Below are 17,321 nucleotides of genomic sequence, written 5' to 3'. Positions count from 1 at the left end.
AGGCGGGAGAACGGACAGGTTTGCGTGACCTCGTTGCGATGAAGACAGATAGCTTGCCCTATGACTCACTTCATGAAACTATAGGAGCTGGAGGAGGATGTGCTATAATGTCTCACAACAATTTCCCTATTTACTCATCCGAAACTGGCCAAGGGGAAAAAAAAATTCTTGCATTACTTATTGAACATCCCTTGTATATTTAGTATACTCTGACTACAATATATGATAACATAACATGTTACTATAGATGATGAGAGAAACCTGTCACAGTTTGAGGAATATTACATGCATTATGCTCCAGACAACAGTACCAAAAACTGAACAGGCAATCAAAATTCACCTCACTGACTAACTGTTATGATATCTGAAAGATTACAGATAAATAAATATAATTCCTAATATTGCTTTATCTAATGTTGTGCCGTGTTGACACAAAACTGCAATATCCTTGGTGTTGTTGATCAAAAGCAATATATTCTCAACATAACTGCGCTGTTAGTCAGGTAACAGATACTTAGTCATACTGTACTGCCATTCATCGTGCCCCCCCCCCCCCCATAGTCCCCAGTTTACAGAGTGTTTTTCCCACATGTGGCCAGTGTCAACTGAAATGCACTGTGGAGTGAGGGGCGAAATTGCCAGCCCCATCCAACAAACAGTGGTCTGTATTGTTGATGTGAATTCCAGATTAAATGCATGGTATAAAATACAAGGGTAATCTATTTTTTTATAAGTACAGGACTCTGTTTCTTTGGCAGTTGGTCACACTGTTAGGAAGAGTGCTTCACGCGCTGTGTGTAAACATGCACACGCTGCGCTGAGGCGTTCAGTCTTGGCTTGGCAGCTGTTGAGAATGGAGCTCCCGTTGGATGTTACTGCCAAGCTCGAATTGCATGCAGTTATTCGGTTTTTGAACGCAAAGTGCACTGCGCCAATTGAAATCCATTGCCAATTGACAGAAGTATGTGGTGAGTCATGCACGGATGTTAAAAATGTTCGTAAGTGGTGTAGAGAGTTTGCAGCTAGTCGGACCGAAATTCATGATGAACGAAGGAGAGGGAGAGCATCAATTTCTGAGGAGACAGTGTTGAAGCTTGAGCAAAGCATGCGTGAAGAGGAATGCTGAGCAAGGGCGAACACATTCTCCATGACAACGCTCGTCCACACACCGTTCGGCAAACCATTGCTCTTCAGCAAGAGTTTCAGTGGAACATAATCACCCACCAACCCTAAAGTCCTGACTTGGCACCCAGTGACTGCCACCTGTTCCCTAAGTTAAAAGAACATTTGGCCGGAAAGCCATTCAGCTCCGATGACGAGGTGAAAGAAGAGATTCATAACTTTCTGAACAGCATGGCGGCGAGCTGGTATGACATGGGCATACAAAAACTGCCACAGTGTCAACAAAAATGGCTCGAGAGAAAAGGTGATTATGTCGAAAAATAGCTAAATGTTAAAGCTGTAAACTAACGTAAACCATTGTAGAAATAAACAGGTCTATGTACTTATACAAAAATAGGAGACCTTACTTTTGGGATTAACCTCGTAGTATGGCCGTAGCCTTACAGTGTTGATTAGTCAAGAAACTCACAAAGTTTACATTCTAGGTGATGTGTGCCTGACAACAAATCAGCACCCCTTCTATACACCTTTACTCTTAAAGTATTTTCATTCTATGAGGACTTTCTATTACTAACATAAAGTTCAAATATTTTGAAAAATGTAAAAGTGTAATGGGCTTGGAAAAGGGAATCCTAAGAACCGAACCCACTGTGTTGGGTCACTATACCCAGACAAAACTGTCAAACGAATATGCCAAGGATCTCTCCAGATTTCATATTTGTGAGGTACCAATCTCTTGTTCAATGGTGTGTGGCTGTGGAACTGTAAGTTAGCAACAAATAAGTTGGACCTAGTTTGCACAATGCAGAACAAATGCACAATTGCTGGAACTGAAACAAATAGTAATATATATTGCAAATTTTTAAAAACTTCTTTCCATTCTTGATAAAACTGATCTTCAAGTATTCTGTAATGTAAAGGTATTACCGAATGAGAGCATCAACCTCTGTCTAGCTTAGGGATAGTCAAGAACTCTGCAAGCATGCAGATCTCTCACACTGGACTGCACACTCCCCCCACCACTACACCACCTTGTCCAAGAGAGAAGATGAGAAACTGTGAATGTGCCACATAAGATGGTGAAACAGTCACAAATGAAGAATGAACAACATACACAGCCTGGTTACATATTTTTCAACAACATGGAACCCAAACAAAAAAATTTTCAAAATAATGTCAATGAACATATAAAAAAAAAATCTACTCACCAAGCGACGGCAAGGAAAACACACACACAGACGCGCGCATACGCAGATACACATGCAGGCGCGCGCGCGCACACACACACACACACACACACACACACACACACACACACACAACGATTTAACTTTTACAAGCTTTCGGACCCAGTGGCTCCTCCTCCTAGCAGAAGAGTTGAAGGGAAAGGAAGAGGGGTGAGGGGTGTAGGAAAAGGGCTGAAGAGGCTTAGCGAAAGGGGCACAGTTTAGAAAAGTCACCCAGAAACTCGGGTCAGGGGAGACTTACCAGACGGGATGAGAAGGAAAGACTGATTGTTAGGGATTGCACTGGACGAGATTTGAAAACCTGAGAGCTCAAAGGTGGAAATCAACAAAAGCAGGTCTTAAATCGAAAAATCACTCCAAGCAAGGCCCCTTTTCTTAACCCAAATATTTCACTGTAATATACAATGTCTTTATACTCTTAATTCAATTACAAAAAAACTGTTGCAACTGACAGTGTAATAATGCGTTCAACTTCAAAAATTTACTGCCATATCACCAGTTTCATCAAATGCTCCATGCCTACAAATTTAGCACAAAGTGCTTCTATATGTACAATTCTCATACAAACTGACTGTTTGGTGTAATTTTTTGTTTACTCACCATCCATTAAATCTCTAAATTCTTTGTGCCTGACGTTGTGATGCCGTTCCCTAGCAAATTTGCAGCACCTGTCGATTATGTGAAAGAATAATAGATACTGAGAATTTTCATCTTCCTCTTCTGTGATTCCCACTAATTTTTAGAGGCTTGTGACAACAGATTGCTAGATTGCCTCTTTTGTGCAAACAGCCACTGGACCCGTGAACTTACTTCATACCACTAACAAGTAATGAAGAATAAAAAGTGCTGACCCCACAATTCTGTCGAACTGAAGGACGTTGCGCTGACCGAAAAAATGCTGCACCCAATGCCAAAAGAAACAGTATAGCATTGCACTACTAAATGGGATGTTGTGCTGTATCAAGTAGTTCCGAGAAGGACTAAGCAAAGGCCAACACGTATCAAGTAGTGTCAAGATAGATCGAACCTTGGACCGCACATTTTGCACACAGAATTTTTAAATATTGTGGCTGACTCTGGTCTACATGATGGCTTTGAGAGCAATTAAAAATGTTTCAGCCTTTCACTCAGCTCTGACTGCCACAGATCATGATGAGCAGGCGTCTGATGGCATCTGTTGTGAAACGATTGATTAAATTTGGAACATACCCAATGCTCTTTCAACACTGTCATAGTATTCAAACACAAGCTGATTAATGTAGAGTCATTCCCATCCTGCCAAGAACCCATCTACAGTGCCTCCTCCTGGTTGTTGTTCTATCTGGCTGGGGCCCCCACTCGTTGTATCAGTCCTTCTAGGAAGATCTCCAAGTACATGTTGGATGGAACCTCAGAGTCATTGAGCCGTTTTTCATTAACATGTTGTTTTTGTATATCACTTCAGGTATTTTACTGACGGTATTTAATTCACATGATTGAGTTTGAAATTATAAAATTTCATCTTTAGGCTTGCTTGCAGCAGTTCAACTCAACCACAAAAATTGAAGTACATAAATTGATCCAAAATTTGCAGGAAAGTTTTGGTAGAATGTAAATATTTTTGGATTAATGGAGACCACTCACCAAAAAGCAGAAGTGCTGATTCATCAACACGCGCACACAAAAAGAAAGAAAAGTTGCTAGTTTTCATAAGAGTAATCCTTTTTCAAGCTAGAGTAAAGTGGGCATTACACAACAACCCACTGTGAATGGTACTGGTCTAGCGCACCAGCCATCCAGTGGTATAACGAGTGAAACTATGAAAATTAGCAGACACATTATCCACGCACCAGAATAGAGAGCAGTTCTAGATTGCCGTCAATCCGCACATGCGCAATAGGCAGGGATAACTCATGCACGTGCAGAAAGGGGTGCCACAGTGCATTCTGCTTGTTATTTGCTTTTTGTTAGGTTGCTAGTAGCTAATTTCAGATTTTCTGTTGTGGATTTTCCGAATTTTGTTTCAGTAAGTAGGTTTCACAAATGCGGCAAATTTATTTATTTATTTATTTTATTTTATTTTATTTATTTTTTTTTTTTTTTTGCCAGTAGACTCTCTTTTATACAAGCTGTTTGTGAAAGCATACAGCGAGGAAAAGTGTATGTATGACCTGCTGTATCATAATAAGGTACGTCAGCAACCTCTTCTTTCTGAGTAATAAGCATATATCTCATCATACGGTGATTTTCGGTTTGTATCATAATGCATTAGTTTGCAAAAGTTCATGTTTGATTTGACTGCATCTCTTGCTTTATTTCAGCATGCCAGAAAAGGGAAACTGGCAAGTTATAAGGGAGAAAGTCTGTGCAGTTCGGCCCAGTGGGACAGACAAGGACTGCAAAACACTCAGGAGCACATATGTGCAGAACAGTAGTAACCTACATAAAAGAATAACAATAATAAATAATGATAAAAAACAATTTCTTATTAAATAGGAACCTTGAGATTACATAAACAATTTGAACAAATGATGTTCCAATATATCACACGGTCCCCCTTGTGTTTCACGTGGTAGAACGAATGATTTTACAAGAGATCAGGCAATTCCATTTGCGTTTCGCACGTTATCACCATCTACTGTGCATGCACGCCAGATATATGCCGCATGGATGGTGTAATAGGTCTATGTGGACCAGCCTGAAGTTACAGATATGCACGCTTGGGGCACTGGTGCATAGGTGTACGGTTTACGTGCATCGTGTAATAGAGGCTTCACACACACACACACACACACACACACACACACACACACACACACAGGTCCCTACTTGGTGCGGGCTGGAAGATAACTGTGCAGTGTGTTTGCAGCAGAGTTGGTATATGGCATGGCTGCTTTCTCAGCTGGCCTGGCTTCCCATGCAGCAGGATAAATGTGTGACAGATCTGGAATAGGAGGTGCAGGGTGGGTGGATCGGGCAGCTCTTGCGGCATGGTCTACCAAGGACATATGTCATCCTCACAAGAAGGGGCTGCGAATTGGGGTGGCACAGGGGAGGACTAAGATGCTGTGGAGGACAGGTGGGCGATGGAACACCACTTTAGGAGGGGTTGGAAGTGTCTTTGGTAGGACATCCCTCATTTCAGATCATGATGAGAGATCCTGACGAAGGACACGGTTCAGTTGTTCCAGTCCGAGTAATATTAGGTGACGAGGGAAGTGCTCCTTCATAGCAGATTCTTGGGTTTGGTTGGAGGACTGGTGGTGTGTGAGTATATGACATGGGAAATCTGTTTGTGGGTTTGGAAGGTAGTGTCTGTCCATGAAGGCCTCTGTCATACCTTTAGCATATTGGGCAAAGGCGTTCTCATCACTGAAAATGCATCACTCATGGTTTATCGGGCTGCATGGGAGGAATTTGTTTTGGTGTGGAAGGGATTGCAGCTGTTGAAATGCAAGCACTGGTGGCGGTTAGTGGGTTTAATGTGGACAGAGTTGTGTATGTAACCATCAGAGAAGAGGGGCTCAACACCCAGGAAGGTGGCACACTGCGTTCTACCAGGTGAAATGGGTGAGAGAGAAAATGTTGAGGAGTTTAAGGAATGCGGATAGGATGTCTTGGCCGTGAGTCCAGATCATGAAGCTATCATCAATAAACCTGAACCACACGAGGCATTGGGAATTTTGGAAGAATATAAATGTTTCCTCTAGATGGCCCATAAACAGAATGGCATAGTACGGTGCAACGTGGGTGCACACAGCTATGCCACTAATTTGTTTTTATACCTTCCCTTCAAAGAAAAAGTCGATGTGAGTCAAGATATAGATGGTCAGGTATATAAGGAATGAGAAGGTGGATTTGGAATCTGAAGGGCATTGGGAGAGGTAGTGTTCAATAGCAACAATGCCTTAGGCATGAGAGAGATCGGTGTTTAGGGAGGTGGCATCAACAGTGATGAGTAGGGATCCAGGAGGTAAAGGGGTTGGGGATGATGGGGAGTCGGCGAAGGAAGTTGTTGGCAGGTTTGATGTGGGAAGCTAGGCTTCGGAGAATTAATTAGAGTTGTTGGTCAAAATAAGTAGAAATTCTTTAAGAGGGAGAAAGTGTGTGCATTTGTTTTCTATATGTATTTTACTCTAGCTCAAAAAAGGACGATTCCCAAAGCTGGAAAATTTTCTTTTTTTGTGTGTGACTATTGATAACATAACACTTCTGCTTTTCAATACATGGTCTCCTTTAATCCAAGGAGAAGAAGAAGGTCCCTAGAAACAGTCACGGATCAAACTCCAAACCTTTAGATTTGTAGAACGGCACTTACCCACATGTACTAAATGTCAATTTTGAGTAAAAATTTCAAAGAAATGTTATAGTATTCACACATTCAAATTAATAGGTGTTTTCATACTACTGGGAACATACAGTGCAGTTGCGTCACTCTTATGTAATAATGTGACAGATTTAATAGGATGGAAGGGTTACTAAATACACAATGATACCTTAATTCCTGTATGTTTTTCTAATGTGGCCTTAGTTACTTTTCCTTATAAAGCATGATACAGTCTGAAAGACCAATATCACATCTTGTCACACAGGTAATCAGAGTATGTGTCTTTTTATATTAATGAGCTGGGAAATTTTAATGCTTTGTTGTAACTCCTCTTCATGGAAAACATAAGGAAGATTAAAGATAGAAGAAGCCTTATTGATAACAAGGTCATCCATGACAGACCACAGGCTCTTGTTGGACAAGAATGGCATTTGCCTTCATTTAGGGAAACTACAAAAACTTACAATCTTGCCACACTGAAACCTGAGCCATATTCTGCCTGAATGTTAGTTCATTGCATCAAATACACTGTCATTTCACTTGGTGCGCCCCAACAGCTGTGTTGCAGAAGACTTGCACTAAAAGTGACAAAAATGATAATTCCATGCTCACTAAGTTTCATATCGATGCTTTCCTTAGAAATCACAAGAAATATAACAAAAATATTTTCTTACATCAACCCGAGTGTCTTAATTGTAACATCCAAATGCCCAAGGTTTAATAACCCTACTGAATGTTTCATGTAACTTAACACTTTAGAATGCCACTTCAGTTAATAAAAACTCATTTGTGAAGTAAAACAATGGAAACTCCAAATAGGAATATCAACAATGTAGAAAAGATAAGACTGCTAATTACCCTAAAGAAGACACATTAAGTGTCACTTACATAATGCTTCCGGCCACAGCCTTCATAAGCAAACACACACCATTCACACACAAAAGCAAGCACACCTCATGCATACAACTCCAGCATCTTGGGCCAGAATGCAGCTATCACGTGGGATACAAGCAGCAATCTGGAGGGGGCAGAGAAGGGGAAGGGATGATAGTGTACTGGTGAGGGGAGAGAAGTGAACACAGTCTGGCAGAGTGTGAAGGTCTAGAATGCCAACAGCCACAGCATCAGGAGATTATGGGGCAGGGAGGTGGGGAAAAAAGGAGCGAAAAAGGAAAGGAACAGTGAAAGATGGGCGGGCGTGTTAGCAGAGGGCGGTAGACAAGAATGGGGAGGAGGTGATAAGACAAAGGGGGTGGAAACTTGGATGGAGGGTGAAGGGACAGTTTGTAACTGTAGGATGAGGCCAGGATAATTATGGGAGTGGAGAATGTGTTGTAAGGATAACTCCCATCTATGCAGTTGAGAAAAGATAGTGATGGAGGGGAGGATCCAGATGGCTCAGGTAGTGAAGCAGCCATTGAAATCAAGCATGCTATGTTCAGCTGCATGTTGTGCCTCAGGGTGGTCCACTTTGCTCTTGGCCACAGTTTGGCAGTGGCTGTACGTCCTGGTGGGCAGCTGGTTGGTAGCTACACCAATATAAAACAATGTGCAATTATTGCAGCAGAGCTGGTGAATGACATGGCTACTTTCACAGGTGGCCCGTACCCTGATGGGGTATGACAAATTGCGCAGGCTACACATCTGGGTCTTCCACTGGAATATGATCCTTGTTACAAGGGGGTTAGGATTGGGAGGGACACATGGATGGACCAGGACGTTGTGGAGGTTGGTGACAGAATACCACTTTAGGGGGAGTGGAAGGGTCTCAGGTAGGATGTCCCTAATTTCAGGTCATGATGATAGATAATCAAAGCCCTGTTGAAGGGTATGATTCAGTTGTTCCAGTTCAGGGAGGTCCTGGGTGATGAAGGGGACACTTCTTTGTGGCTGGTTCTTGGGGTGTTGGGAGGAGTGGGGGTTTAAGGGGAAACGGCATGGGAGATCTATTTGTGAACTAGGTCTGGAGGACAGTGCCTGCCTGTGAAGGCCTTGGTCAGACCCTCGACATACTGAGCAAAAGAGTTCTTGTCACTGCAGGTACACTGTCCCCAGGTGACCAGGTTGTATGGGAGAGATTTTTTGGTGTGAAAGGGATGACAGCTGTTGAAATGCATGTACTGTTGGTGGTTGGTGTTTAATGTGGACAGAGGTGAGGATGGAGCCATCACAGAGGAGGAGGTCAACATCTAGGAAGGATGACATGAAGCGGATGGAAGAAAAGGTGTTGAGGTTGTGAAGGAACAAAGATAGTGTGTCTTGGTTCTGAGTCCAAATCACGAAATACCATCAGTGAACCTAAACCAGACAAGGGGTTTGGTGTTTTAGGAGGCTAGTACGGTCTCCTCTAGATGGCCCATAAACAGGTTGGTTGTGGTGTGCGTACTGTAAGACCTTCGGTACACACATCATCAGATTATTTGACTTGTCACTCTAACGAAGTAGGCGAGTGTCAGCAATATGTCTCGTGGTCTTATCGTGGCGTGTTTATCTTCCGCCATTAGGTTAGACGATAGAAATGCCACTTGCACGCTTAGATTAGCAGATTGATGGTGACCGACTTTAAACAGAACTTGATTAATTTTCACAAACATTTATTAAAATAATAACAAGCATAAAAATAACTTAACTTGGTTCTGGATGCTATTTACAATTGACATTCTGAAGTTCCTTTGGTCTTGGTACGTTAATCTTATTCTCACATATCTCTGATACTTGACAAGTGTCTAAACATTTATCTTCATGGCTATGTACAGGAATATGGTAATCTTATTAGGTGCAGACTGAAACTTGACTATAGACTAATGCAGACTAACTAATCGGAGGTCTGTACACTCGTTATAATACGTCGCGCGTTCAGGTATCACAGCCCAAGTGTGATCCGCGAGGAGAAAAGGTTCTACGTTAGCAGCAATTGGCTGCGTTACATACTAATACGCGGATCAGCGGAATCAGAATTTGGTCCGTCTCTAAGACAGCACCATCTCGTAGTGCGGAGACGGACAAGTGCTGCGCTGTTGTGCTTAGCGGGGCGCGCTCTATTGGGAAAGTTGTGTACGCGAATACGCGGAACTACGTACACAACACTGGCAATCAGTTTTTAAGTAGGGACGTGGTGTCAACAGTGACAAGTACAGTGGAGATGGTGAAAAGTTGGTGAAGGAAGTGGTTGGTGTCTTTGATGTGAGAGGCACACTTTCATATCTCATCATTTCTTTTCTCCTATGTTTCTGTACGCTTTTAATGTATTTGTGCGTATTTTTAAGTGCTTTTATGCATTTTTGCATATTTTTGTGTAGCTGTATGTGTGTGCATGTCTTTTGCCCCCCCCCCCCCCCCCCCATTCAGGTCCTCTCACAACCATCAACACCTATTTTGCCCATTCCCGGTTTATTTACACTATTCCAGCCCCTGTTCCATCTTTTTGAACCAATTCAGAAAAGTATTTCTTTCCCTGGCTAAAACCCAGTCCCATATTCTATTTCTCAAATGCTACCTAAACCATGGAATTTCCCTAACAGCTTAACCATAAAGACTTCTTTCTCTGTATCCCACCCTTCCTTTCACATTGATCTACACCTTTTCAGATTCTGCCAGTCCCTGGCCTTCACAAACCTGGTACTGCAAAAACACACCTCCATGGCACATGCATTGTAGAACCACCTCTACTTTCTCCACAAGATACTACTACTCTGCAATACCTACTCCATACAGCACATCTCTGAAATTGAAGTGCTTGCTCTCCAGCACTTGGAGGAGCATTCCAGACATCATCCCCATAAGTTATCCACTGTGTTGATATCCTACTGCAACTTTGGCGCACCACTATCCAAACCCTTACCCTACCCACAGTGTTTTTCCTCGTCCACCTCTCACTGCACCTAAACCCTGCCTAGCTAACCTTTTCAACTTGCCACATCCCCCAAAACTCCCTACCAACTCTCCAGGGCCCAAGCATTCCCTTAACTCTGTTGTTAACCTTTCCATAAAAACTCTCAGCTCCACAGAAGATTCACTCCCATCCAAAGGCTATACCTTCAGGCCTACGCCCAGATTTAACCGTAATAGACCTACCCTCCTCCTGATCCCAACCAAAACCATCTGAATTCCAACACTGAACCCTGACTCTACCAGTTCATACAACCATCCAACTGTGATCCTCTCACATTACCGGGTGGTCACCTTCCAGGAATTTGTTACCTCCAACTCACCATACCTCCCAAGGTACCTTCCTCACAAAACCAACCTTTCAGTACAAGAAAGAATAGTCATACACAGCCCCAAAACAAATCCTGATTTAATCGTCCTGCCTGCGGACAAAGGTTCATAGGTTCCACTACTGTTGCTATTAATCGCAGTGACTACCTGGCAGAAGACCTCCACCAATTACCTGACTCCTCCACCTATAAACTCTGATAGAGTGATCCCATACCAGAAGTCCATCATAACCTCCAATCCCTGCTTAAAGCCTTAGGCCCCTCCCTTGAATACATTTCCCTCCTCACTCTAACGATACCCTGCACACCCCCAAAATCCACAAACCCAACAATCCTGGAGCCCCATTGCGGCTGGTTATTGTGCCCTCATTGACCAACAGCTCCAACCAATTGCCTGTAATCTAGCCTCCCACATCAGACACCAACCACTTCCATCACTGCATCTCCACCACCCCCACCCCCTTACCTCCTGTATCCCTATTCTCATTGTTGATGCCACTTGCCTGTATGTCTACATCCCTCACGCCCATGGTCTTACCGCTATTGAACCCTATCTTTCCCAACATCCTTCACACCCACTGCCTAATACCTCATACATCTTACTAACTTTTCCTAACCCACAATTACTTCTCCTTTGAGGGGAAAGTATACAAACAGATCTGTGGCACAGCCATGTGCACCTGTATGGCACCCTCCTATGCCAACGTGTTTATTGGCCACCTAAAGGCCTCCCAAAATGCCGAACTGCTAGCCTGGTTTAGGTTCACTGATTATATCCTCAAGATTTGGACTCAGAGCCAAGACACCCTATCTTCATTCCTTCACAACTTTAACACCTCCCATCAGTTTCATGTGGTCTTCCTCAACCCAGCAGGCTATCTTTCTAATGTTGACCACCTCCTCTCTAATGGTTCCGTCCTCACCTCTGTTCACATTACACACAACCACCAACAGTACCCGCATTTCGACAGGTGTTGCCCCTTTCACACCAAAAAATCTCTTCCATACAGCCTGGTCACCCATGGACATTGTATCCGCAGTGACAAGAACTCCCTTGCACAGTATGCTGAGGGTCTGACCAAGGCCTTCACAGACAGGCACTATCCCCTATATCTAGTATGCAAACGGATCTCCCATGCCATTCTCTTATACCGTGGACTGGAACAACTGAACCATACCCTTCGCCAGGACTTTGATTACCTATCAAGTCCTGAAATGAGGGACATCCTACCAGAAATACTTACCACCCCTCCTATAGGGGTGTTCCATCACCCACCCAACCAATACAACATCCTAGACCATCCCTATGCCACTCCCAATCCCAGTCCCTTGTAACAAGGATCATATCCCTATAGCAGACCCAGGTGCATGGTCCGCACAGTTAATCCTAACCCATCAGGGAACATGCCACCAGTGGAAGAAGCCCTGTCATTTACCAGCTCTGCTGCAATCATTGCATACCTTTTTATATTGGTATGACTACCAATCACCTGTCCACCAGGATGAACAGTCACCACCAAACTGTGGCCAAGAGCAAAGTAGACCATCCTGTGGCACAACACACAGTTGAACATAACATGCTTGAATTCTGTGGCTGCTTCACTACTTGAGCCATCTGGATCCTCCTCTCCATCACTAGCTTTTCTGAACTGCACAGATGGGAGTTATCCTTACAACACCTTCTCCCATCCTGTAATTATCCCGGCCTCAACATAGTCATGAATACAGACAGTGATCCAGGTACCGTAAAGTTTTTAATTGCAGTCTTTTATCACAATATAAAGTCCTTCGACGATGACTGGTTCCACTCAGTAATGACCATCTTCAGATCTGTTATACACCATATCCTAATGTGATAAAGCTGTAATGGCATTGTCAAAACATATAAATACACTCAACAAAGCTTCGTCAGGTAGAACTAAAATATGGTGTAAAACAGGCCCATTGTCCACACAGTCTTTTTGCAACAGGCATTATATTCAATCTATAACAACATACTGTCCCTCCACCCAACAGTTTCCCCCCTTCTGCCCTGTCACCTAATTCCCATTCTTGTCTCCCACCTCTGCCAATGCACCCGCCAATCTTTCTCCTCTCCTTTTTCATTCTTTTTTTTCCTCCTCACCTCCCTGCCACAGATGCTGTGTCTGTTGCCATTCTAGTCCCAGCACATCCCACCGGAAAGTGTTCATCTCTCTCCTCACCAGAACACTATTATCCCTTCCCCTTCCCTGTCCCCTCCAAATTGCTGCTTGTATCCCACGTGATAGCTGCATTCCAGCCTGAGATTCTGGAGATGGCAGTTGTGTGCACGAGGTGTGCTTTCTTGGGTATAAATGGTGTGTATATCCCTTTTGCTTATGAAGGCTGTGGCAGAAAGCTTTATGTAAGTGATTCTTAATTGTGCCTGTATGCAACATAACGTGTCTTTTTCATGGCAAACAGCAAACTATCTTTTCCTGCATTGTTCATTTGTGAAGTATATCACAATTACTACCAAATCAGATAAAATGTTTTCAAAAATTTGATAAGTAAAATCTCACACGTAAATAAAGAATCACAGTTTTACTCACCCAAGCAACGATATTGTCTGTAAAGTTTTTCCTAAGCCCATTTCATCGGCGAGAATCCCATTAATACCATTTTCATAAAGAGATATCATCCAATTTAGACCACGCACTTGGTAATCTCTCATCTCCCCATTCTTGATGTAATGCGGTGATTGGTCAAACGATATTATGGTCTTTCGGTTTGAATTTGTCTCTGCAAGAAGCTCTTCATCTTCTTCCTGCTCAGTTTTCCGATGACGATGACTGTCAGACACAAGAAACAACACTCATTACCTCACACTGTGTTTTGATGAATTTACATTCACTCAATTGAGAAATTTGCTTACAATTAAATCAATATTGAGAAATAACTGAACCTCTTAACAATTTTTGAACAGCTCTTCAATGAGAGAAATAAATTAATTAATATAAATACTTTTTTACTTTGTACAAGCCACATGAAGGGCAAGTGACAGCACTGTTTACCACAATCCTTCTAGTTTCTTATTTTGTTCACTGAAACTAGTTTATCTATAACATTCTCCAAATCTAAGAAAAGAACTGTATTTGGTTTTTCTCATACATACACACACTACTTCCTTTGCATGTTATTCTGTAAAACAGAGGAATCCTGAACTGAGCCAAGTAGAAGATAACACATAGCAGATATGTCAATAGCATTTGCTCTCTGTCAGAGTATTGAAAATTGTATCAAAATTAGACCAACAAAAGTAAAAAGACATACATTATTCCTGGAGAATAGAAAACACAGTTTGATTTGAACCTCTTACTTCAATGTCTCATTATGGTACTTGTACATTTATTAAACTTCTCTGTGATGTTGCTTGAAAGTAAATTTCTCTTTCCTTAAAGATTGCTGAAAGTTGAACATTTTTAACTTATATTGCCAATGTTTACTCTTCAATTCATAGTCGCAAACTTACATTCCTTTGGTGCTGACTACATTTAATGGTGCTTCATCTTGCTCTGGGGAGTGCTGTAACTGGCAATCACACACAATTACGTTTCTCCTTCATATTAAATGTTTGTCACTGTTGACCCAGTCATTTCTCGTGCAAATGATCTTGTGGGAACAAGAGACCGACCAATGAAGTGCATTGTTTCTTCTTTGGATGAGTAGCTGATTTCTCTGGTTTGATGTTTATGCTTTGTTTTGTTCAGAGTTTTACTTCTGACATTAATCCAAATAAAATAAATGTCTCTAAGCATATGTGGGTTTGATTTCTCACCTACAAAATTGGTGACCCCGAAAACAAGACCGGTTTAAGTTGCAACAATTTTTCTTCAGATAACTTCAGTTAAACACGAAAGGCACACGTAATTTTTCACAAACCCTTGGCGACATGATCCTGCAGCTGCAAAAAGAGATTGAAGTCTTACAACAGTCGATGCTGAGAGACGACAGCATGACGGACACGACGAAATCACAAACTCCATTGATAACTACAGCTTCATGAGCGCGCACACACACCGAAAATTTTCCGCCTGCAGTTTCGTTTGTGCCAACTGTGCCACTTCCACAATTGCGGGCACCTCCATTTACGTCCTCACAACCAGACATTTGGTTTGCAATTTTGGAAAGCATTTTCTTACAACAATGGAGGACAGTGAGCAATTTACGCTAGCAATTAGCAACTTGGACCAGAGAGCAACAACAATAGTTTCCGATGTCATTCTACACCCACCCCATCAACAAGCATACCTTGCCCTGAAGACTTCGCTAATCACTCACTGCACAGAGTTACCCGAGCAGAGGCTTTCACAAGAGCTTTACCAGGAGAAACGTGTGGACAGAAACCCATCAGAATTTTGGAGAAATTTGTGAGCAATAGTGGACTGTAGCGTAATATCTAATGAGTTGCTGCAACATATCAGATGTCAACAGCTTCCGACTCAAGTACAGTTGACATTAATAGTGTATGAAGGACAACCATAGGATAAATTCCTGCAAGTAACTGATAGAGCATATGCCACATTGGAATCAACCACTGTGACATGCGTAGCAGTGACAAATAAGAGTGTCACAACAGAAGGTGAGGAACACACATCACAGTTTTTGGTAGAGCCGATGCCGAATTGTGCCGCCACATTTTGTCGATAATCACGGGACATTGCTGGGGAACTTCGAGAGTTACAGACCATAATGGGATGAATTGTCATGCAGTTAAAGAACTTGGAGTTACGGACGGATGCTGATAATAGAATGAGGTTGCCTCGTTCATCCAATTTACAGCTGTCAGACACCACACAAGATCTGCCGATGATATTTGCTGGTTCCACAGGCGGTTCGGCACCTGTGCGACAAGTGCACGAAACCATGTAAATACCCAAATGGCGAAGGCAGTTCGAATTAGACGCCACGGGCTGCGACACTCACAAATGGCACTGCAAACGTAAGAAGAGTCAAATTGCAGCAACACACAGATGGACACATGGCAAAAGTGAGGCCCATGATGGTATGTTTACTACTTTTTTGATGAGTTGTGGATGACTTTGCACCAGTTGCACATGATTGATAAGATTTCAGGCTTAAGAGTTTTAATAGACGCTGGTTCAGAGGTCAGCACCATTCCAGTCACGGGCACAGTTAAGACAACAATGCAGGAGCCCTTACAGTTGTTAGGCGTAAACAACTCCAGCATCAAAATGTATGGGTGCAAAGTTATGTCGATAGACCCATACAACTGGAGTTTCATGGTGGCAGACATTGCGCAACCCATATTAGGTGCTGATTTTCTGTCGCAGTTTGCACTGGCTGTAAACTAGGCAAATGCCTGCCTTACAAGTAGGGCACAATGTGACAGGGTAAAGGTAATTCAGAGAGGTTCTGTGGACAATATAAGAGGAGTAATAAACAGTCAATCCGGCATGCATTGGTGCAGCCAAGCAGTGTTCAGCATAATACAGTGCATTATATACGCCTGACACCAGGTCCACTGGTTTCACAACATGTCCGTAGAACAGCTCCAGAATGGTTGGCTGAAACTAAAGCAATGTTTGAGGATATGCTCTGTGCTGGTGTCATACAAAGGTTAGACAGCCCATGGGTGTCACCGTTACACTTAGTGCACAAAAAGGATGGCACATGGTGCCCCTGTGGCGATTACTGTAGACTGAATGCAAGAACAGTCCCAGATAAGTACCCAATACCTAATATCCAAGAATATACCTATTCTCTGTCCGGTGCAAAAGTTTTCTCAGTGCTGGATTGCCAGAAAGCTTACAATCAGATCCCAGTGGTGCTTACCGATGTTGCGAAGACAGCAGTTATTACAACTTTCAGCCCATTTGAGTTTTTGTTTATGCCATTTGGTCTTAAAAATGCAGTTCAACTCTGGCAGAGATTCATTGACGAAGTGTTACAAGGCTTGCCATTCTGCTTTGCCTATTTAGACAGCATATTAACATATTCAGCTGATGCACAAGTTCACAACAAGCATATATGTGAAGTACAACAGAGGTTGTGTAACTACGGAGTGGTGCTAAATGAAGACAAGTCCATCATGCGCAAAAGCGAGGTAACTTTCCTAGGCCACAGAGTCTCGGCCAACGGGATCCGACCTTTGCCTGAAAAGATTGCTACATTGTGTAATGTACCAAAGCCAACGGACTATAAGCAACTTAGATGGTTTTTAGGCACAGTAAATTTTTACCGCCATCATTTGCCGGTAACAGCTGCCACCCAGGTACCACTAACAGCCACACTTGCAGGTAAGAATGCCAAGGGCATGAGAGTATTACAATGGACACCAGAAATGAGTAATGCTTTCAGCAACACAATGGGCACCGGAAATGAGTAATGCTTTCAGTCAATTACAAACCAGCCTTGAAGACGCAATGTTGCTGGCCCACCCTGTCC

General features: G+C 42.7%; 1 protein-coding gene across 1 annotated transcript in view; it reads right to left on the bottom strand.

The window, feature by feature from the left end:
• Positions 1-17,321, bottom strand: part of LOC124787849 (chromatin-remodeling complex ATPase chain Iswi-like) — a 126,602-nt gene that overhangs the window by 82,919 nt on the left and 26,362 nt on the right. Inside the window, 1 exon segment of the mRNA XM_047254802.1 lies at positions 13,466-13,705. Within this exon segment, the coding sequence (XP_047110758.1) occupies positions 13,466-13,705 (240 nt within the window).

Source organism: Schistocerca piceifrons, chromosome 3, assembly GCF_021461385.2.
Source record: "Schistocerca piceifrons isolate TAMUIC-IGC-003096 chromosome 3, iqSchPice1.1, whole genome shotgun sequence".
NCBI classification, from domain to species: Eukaryota; Metazoa; Arthropoda; class Insecta; order Orthoptera; family Acrididae; genus Schistocerca; species Schistocerca piceifrons.
The sequence above is the reverse complement of the archived record's forward strand: the minus strand, read 5'-3'. Positions and strand labels throughout refer to the sequence as shown.